Consider the following 7,677-nt stretch of genomic DNA (forward strand, 5'->3'; position numbering starts at 1 on the left):
TTCAAGGTCCAGGTTTTGACTAATCAAGCCCTGAAGATCTTAATGCTATTCATATATTTTTTTCTATATGGCTCTCTAGGATCATCTTCAGAAATGCTTTTACAATGACACCTGTAAGGGATTCAGGAGTATCAATAGCATCCATAGATATGCTGTTTGTATTACTTTACAACATGTCATTGAATGCTTCATTATTATCTCATTTGTGTCCATGTATATCATTAGCATATTACGCAATTCTAATTGCTTGCATAATTAAATTTAAATGAATCATCTGGATTCCCTCAGATAAAATGAATTTATGGCATTGTTTCCAGCTGATGTCTGAACCAATATTTTGCTTCTTATATCCAAAGTCCACTCAAAGAGTTTAACAATTTATATGTCACCAAGGCCAGAAGATGGACAATATAGCATACTTTCTTCAGAATTACATATATTGAATTGGAAGCATGACATATTTCTTTACCATTTAAGGATAATTCAAGTCAATGTTTTTAATTTATTTTTTATACTTTTGTTTTCATCCCTCCAATTTTTATTATTATTTTGAAAATACCTATATGCAAATGGTTAGAGAAGTTGTCATTAAATGCAAGCTTGGCTTATCAATAAGGCCCTTTGTGATGATAATTACAGATTATTTGGAGGAGAATCATATTTCAGGGATTTCTAAAACTGCAGAGGATAAAGCATAATTGGTGGGGAAGAGATAACCTAGTAAAAGCTAGTGAAGACTAAGTTGAATATTCTGAATATCATGGCCAGAAAGTTTGAAGGCAAATGTTGCCCTCCCTTTGGACTTGGGGGGATTAAAAGGCGGAGAAAGATTTAATAGTTTTGGAAGTATATATAGCAAAAACTGACTTCTGTGATGAATAAGTTCTCCCTAGGCTAAGATTGATACTGTGATATATTTGACTCTCTATTACTATGGTGATGCTAAATTAACTCAGAGAAATCTTACCAACTGGGGAGCTTATGCTAGTGATTTATACATACTTTTAACAAATAATAAATAAATGATAAGTTATATTTTTTTAAAGGACCAAACATTCCTGATATGGTCGAAGAGTCATTTCACATATCTCAAAATATGCATTTCTATATGCACAAATTACCATTAAGTTCTATGCCGATACAATGGTATTATCGTTTAAATTGCCTCCATTGAAAATTAGAACTCTTAATTCATAGCTTCCCATTAAACTCACAAAATTTACATTTTATTCATTCCCCAAGTAATCAAAACATGCAAGAATAATGCTGGTCATAATTGATCAGCATGTTAATGAATTAAAAATGATATGATTGAGAGATTATATGTGTGCCTGTTATAAGCTTTCTTACTGCTTCTGTGCAGGTGGATGATACCATATGCCACGTAGAAGTTCAGCGGTCTGCATTACAGACAAGACCTTTAATAAATTCCCTTCACTTTCTTGGCAAGCAAGTAGTTGCTTGTATTGGAGCTGCTGGGAAGGCATATGGCTTACAAACCACAGCTTTGCTATACATATACAAGTGCACACTTTCTCATAAATAACCAATACTTATTTAGCTTGATCTTGATTATCGTTTTGGAATGCTATAATTCTGCCTTAGACAAATGAGAAGCAAGTATTTTTCAAGGACAATTCTAGCTGAAATTCTCTCTAAAGGATCAAAGCAAAACATGCTTAGTAGCAATGAATACAGCTTTGTTTCCTCAGCTACTAGTAGCCATAGACATAAAAATAGTGTGTTTCTAAATACTTATGGAAAGATCATCAACACTTTTTGCTTTGAGTTTTCTTCCAGGATACCATGGCCCACATGTTTTTTACATAAAACATGAAAGAAAAGGTGTTGCTCTGGTCAAATGAAAATAAAGTTTACTAGTTTGTGTCTCAGCTTTAAGCAGGGCAAATCCTGCCAAAGACATTAAACAACATCTGCAAAACAGATTTTCATTAAATTCATTGGTTAAAAGCTAAGCTCTTAGGCAGATGATGCCTTAGAACTAACCTTTCACCTTGAATTACAATTAGGCCATTCAACTTTTCTAGTTTTTGAAAAAAATAAAAGTTAAGGGTAAAACTAATGCTAATATTAATGTTATTATGAATCAATTATATTATATTAAAAAAACAATTAAAATGGCAAATTGAATTTTATTATTTATTCTTGTCACTGCAGAATATTTATTTATTTATTTATTTATTAGACTTATATACCGCTTCATAGGGCTTTCAGCCCTCTCTAAGTGGTTTACAATTTTTTTAGTAAATTGAGTCAGCAACTTGCCCCCACAGTCCGGGTCCTCATTTCACTCACCTCGGAAGGATGGAAGGCTGAGTCGACCTTCAGCCGGTGAGATTTGAACCGCTGAACTGCAGATCACAGTCAGCTAAAGTAGCCTGCAGTACTGCACCCTAACCACTGCGCCACCTCGGCTCTACAATATCTACTATTGTACTGTTATCTATGTATTATATAAGTCTCATTGACTTTGATGGCACCTACTTCAAAGTAACTGTCCTTAATCTATATTTTTACAAATGAGATTAAACATTAGTTTGTCATATTGGGCAACTAACTGTACAAATTACCTTTTTATTCAGCAGAGAGAAATGTTTTAATACTTGATTAGCTTCCATTTTTACATCATGCCTTATCCATATTCAAGCAGTTTGATGGTTGTTTCCTCAAAGCAATTTATACATTTAGAAATGTATACAGCCATGCATCTAAGATACATAGCTCTAGATGGCAAATAATATATACAAAACCAATATAATATCTATAACCCATTAAAATAGTGAAATATGGTACAAAAACCAAACAAATAAGCATGTCATAATTTGTTCCACTTTTATAAAATGAACAAATACATTGGGTCTCCTATAAGGCTTGGGTAAAAACAGCCTTCTGAAATATCAAGAGGGTTGATCAAAATCTTGGGGAGAGGTGTTATGACAGAACATGTTGTGAAAGAGAACTTGGACCCACTGGTGTAAGAAAGGGAATCACCAGAGTGTATCTATCCTGTCAGATCTTCTGGACCAGGTAGGTAGAAGCCCTTTAATAATACCCATTTAATAGCCAGTGACGTGCGGTGAGGTTTATGGCTGGTGAGGCAGTCCTCTCCCCCGACACCCCACTGTCTAAAGCGCTTTCTTTCTTTCGCCCACCTGAGCTCTGACAGGCGGGCGAAAGAAAGCAGCAGCCTGCGAGTTCGCTTTCTTTTGCCGGCCTCTGTGTCCATGGCTACCGTGGACATAGAGGCGGGCAAAAGAAAGTGAGCTAGCGGGCTGCCGCTTTCTTTTGCCCAGAGACGGGCAGCTCAGGCTTTACAATTTGGAAGCTCTAAATTAACTGATTAAATCTTAGGGAAATGTAACTATTAATCTATGGCAGTATGATTTTATGTATTCAGTATTTGTTTGTTTGTTTGTTTGTTTGTTTGTGTTTGTTTATTTAAGAGGAAGAAGACAAGATCTTTCAACCAACAAAATTAATCCTCCCTCCCTACACCAGTATTACTCTTGTGTATTTAATGAATTTTCTTTCATTTTCATGTTTAAAAATTGTAAAATCCCCTTTCAGAGTTTTACTCCAGGAATTACACCGAAAGCAGAACATTTCTCTGCCACAAAAGAAAAACATGTTATTCATATCATCTCATTGCTTTGATAGGCAATACTGTAAAATTATTAGGGTTTTGAATTAAAAACTTCCTGTATTTTTTGAATAAACACTCTGTATGAGTATTAAATCCATACATAAACAAAATACAGTACCCATGTATGAAAGATTTAGATCTCAACAGTTAACTCAAACAGCAAATGACACAAAATAGAAAATGCTAGGTCAACTAATCTATGGTAATTCAAAAGTGGACACAATTATAAGTTACTTTAAATTGTACTAGCTTTGAATTAGAGAAGGAGGAAGATTTTTTTTTAAATAAAGCAAGATATGAAACTTAAGAACCTAATGATATGATAGCTCAATATATAGCTTTAGGACAAATATTCTGATGCCATTGTAATTTAAAAGATTACTTTCTAAGGATTGTCTTCGTATTCCCTACTTAAATATAGGGTTTCCTGCCTAAGCAGAGAAGACCTCCAAGGTCCATTCCAACTCTGTTATTCTATTCTATTCTATTCTATTCTATTCTATTCTATTCTATTCTATTCTATTAATAAACTAGTTAAATTACAAATTTCAAAAAGTACAAAAATATGACACTTAATTTCTTATATGATTTTATTGTTTACATTTAAAGGAGTGACAACTACTCGACTGTCTTGCGAGACTTTTTGTAGGTTTATTATGGATAAAATGATGTTATGTTTAATATTATGGGTATGGAAGAAAATTAAAAGTAGCATTTATAAATATGGAGGTGCCTTCTTTCTTGAAAAGAACCACTTGCTTTTAAAACATGTAATTACTCCGAAAGATTTCTAAACACATACTGCAAAATTTAATGGCATCAGGTGTCATATCTGTAAATTTGTCTTCTGATTCTAGATATCTAGAAACTTTTCTATGAAATCATCCCCCTTGCACAGTTTGAAGGCCAGTGGAAAGCTAAAGTTCTATTGTACCTGAAGTTGAAGGCAGTAGCAGTTACCAATATGTTTAACAGTCTGCCTCCAAGGAAATAAATTTCATCATTTGTAATTGTAGCAGGTCAACATAAAAAGGCTGAATGCGGATACTAAGCAAAAGGCTGAAGGCCACATATTTTCAGAAGAATTTTTTGCACAGAGGGAGGAAAGAGAAAGGAAAAGAAGAGGGAATGACAGCTTTTCCTTATAAAATTCAAATAAAAATATATTTATTACTTTGTACTTTAAAAACCTGGTTTCAGCTACCTGTTTAACATAATTTATGCACAGTTAAGTTTTTTTTTACTAGCCTTTGTGGGGAGAAAGTTGCTTACAGAACTATTCACCTATTTTATTTTTACTTTGTGTGCAATTTACAATAGGATTTGAGATAAAACATACGTTATTTTTCACCAGCTGATTTAGTCGATAAATATCAATATTTGCATTATTTAGTACTACATTACAAATTAGATGGAAAATTTGCCTTACATCTTATTTAGATTAGCTATATGGCTGCCTATCTCAAAATAGTGATTCTGTACATGGTCAATCTTTTAGTATCCTAAACTGGATAAATGTTTTGAAGAAAACATTCAGATAAAGAAATAAAAAACACCTTAGGCAAATGATAAATTTGGAATGCAGAAATGAATGTGCACAACCCCATAAAGTGAACCAGTAAAACATTACTAAAAACATTATCCAACAATTACAATTTGGAAACATAATGGTATCTTGGGTTCATCACCCTGACAGAGTCAAAGCATTTTCTTCCAGACTTCAAAACAATGAATTTACCTTTATGCTGACACTTTCTACATCACACATTTTAATGGTTCTTTTTTTTTTGGGGGGGGGGGGGAGGCTTATAAAAAGAAATAGTCAAAAAGACATTACACCGTACTTGTAAATCTTATAATAAAAATATAGTTTGCTGGTGTACGTTTTCAATAGATACTGAAGTCACAGGCTTTGGTTGAAATGATTTATGATTAATCCGTAGCATGAAGCTATAGTATTTTTTTATATACAATAGCAAACAACTGTCATTTCAAATATGTGAAAGCTTTTGTAGCTGACTAATTGGCTGACTAATTAGGTACATGATATCTTTAATTTAACAATTTCACCTAAATTCTATATACACATATTTAGGGATAAAATTCAAGTAACTCATTAGGATTTACTTCTGAATATGCATGCAAAGGGTTGTGCTGATAATAGAACTGTAAAAATTGATTAAATAAACAAAGGGATACCGTAATATTTTCAAGATGCCACTTTTGAGGTGGCAGACTATTTTTTCTTACTTTTTAAAAAATTTGCAGATCTATCAACCTTTCCTCTCCCCACCCCTATCATTTTCCACAATTTACTGCCAGTTGAAATTACTGGTAGGTCCTTACCTTGTAAAGTCTCCAGGCTGCCTCATGCCTGTGATTGGTGGTGTGTAAGCGCAATTTATCCACACTGTTGGTGTAGTAGTCACAAGCATTACATTTCAGGTGAACTGGGTTGCCAATGGCAATGCACTTCAGCCTCCACTCGTTCGTTTTTCCTCCTTCCTTAATATGTGCCACCAGTTGATATTTCTGCATGTGTTTGTCAGTCTTGCAGTGGAGCTGGAAGTTGGCTTTGAGCTGTGTGTTGTAGTTACACAGCTTGCATTGGTATATGTCTCCAATTACAGCCCTCCACTCCTCTTCAGGGAGAGAACGTTCACTGCTCACATGCACACTTAGGGCCTCCAAGCTGTCAGAGGTGAATTTGTTGCAAACAGCACACTGGAATAACTTCAGCGCTGGATCACTGATATAAGGTGACAGCTCTCCTGCAGTAAGGAGGGACAGGTCATCACCCATTAGCTGACCACTGGCAAGCCGGATTTCAGGTGGCAGCTCATTATTTACTACAGGGGAAAAAATTAAAAGGGAAAGTAAAGACCAGAAAACATAAGAGAGACTGCGCGTCCACATAGACACACACATGCACACTGGAATCTATAACTAAAGCTTTGACAAGGGACTTGCTTTCTCTAGAGCTTAAACTATAAAAAGACGTAATAGGATTGAATCAGGATCAATTACAATCATCCCTTTCAACTTCTAAATTCCCTCATCAGATAGCTTTAATTACTCCTACTGGGCATGATGTCATTCTGGAATTTTTATTTTCAAAGACATGAGAGTTGATCAATAAAATAACAAAACAGTAAGGCTTTTGCAACATAAAAGCTGAGATTAACTTACACCACACTAATTGTAGTTTCATTATATCCTTTAAATACTCTAATTATAGCTCTCACATACATGACCCACATACATGCACATATGAAAACCGAGGAATGGCAATTCAGAAAGTTCTTTCAATTTTAATTTGACTGATTTCAAGCACAGTTTGCTTGTACAAAATAGTTATGGGAAATAAGTTTTTTTTCCCTTCCTGATACTTTGTCATCATAAATTGATCATAAGTATAAATGTAATAGACATTAATCAATTTATTTGTTGACTCAAACCAAGCCATTATCCCAAAATCTCAATTCGCTATTTCTCTTCTTTAAAGAGTTGCCCCAACACATTTAATTTTTATATAAAAATATCACATCATTAATAATGTATTATTAATATTGATATAGTTTTGATATTTGAAAGCTAATAAATTAATACAGGATCAACTATAATGCCAGGGGAGACTAAAAGCATTAATTAAAAAAATGCTACAAATAAAAAAATAGTACTGCTTCATAAATATTTATTTACACTACATGCAACATGAAAATGGAACAGAAAACGTATTGCTATTTTTTTAAACTTTGTGTTAAACGATATTGTTTTCTATGTGAGTTTGATACATGTTATAAAATCCTTCTTTCAAGACTCACATAGAAAAGAATAAAAAATTTGTAAAGAGAAGAATTTACAAGTGAATGAATACTTGGATTTCATTAAATCTCCAAAATAACCATTATTTCCATTTAAAGTTGACAAGTGTTCAAAATATTTTCTAGAAAAATTCAGTTTACTATTCTACATTCACGTCAAAAAGTATAAGGATTCATAATACACAAAAA

At 33.5% G+C, this 7,677-nt stretch overlaps 1 protein-coding gene across 2 annotated transcripts in view; it reads right to left on the reverse strand.

Moving 5' to 3' along the window:
• ZFHX4 (zinc finger homeobox 4) overlaps positions 1-7,677 on the reverse strand; it is a 188,375-nt gene that overhangs the window by 153,762 nt on the left and 26,936 nt on the right. For both annotated transcript variants that reach the window (XM_014052401.2, XM_014052376.2), the window contains exon 3: positions 6,011-6,513. In XM_014052401.2, coding sequence (XP_013907876.2) covers positions 6,011-6,513 — 503 coding nt within the window. The remainder of the gene's footprint in view (positions 1-6,010; positions 6,514-7,677) is intronic.

The sequence above is a fragment of the Thamnophis sirtalis genome, unplaced genomic scaffold, assembly GCF_051295495.1.
Source record: "Thamnophis sirtalis isolate CommonGarterSnake01/CBP01778 unplaced genomic scaffold, rThaSir2_p1.2 scaffold_2, whole genome shotgun sequence".
Classification (NCBI taxonomy): Eukaryota; Metazoa; Chordata; class Lepidosauria; order Squamata; family Natricidae; genus Thamnophis; species Thamnophis sirtalis.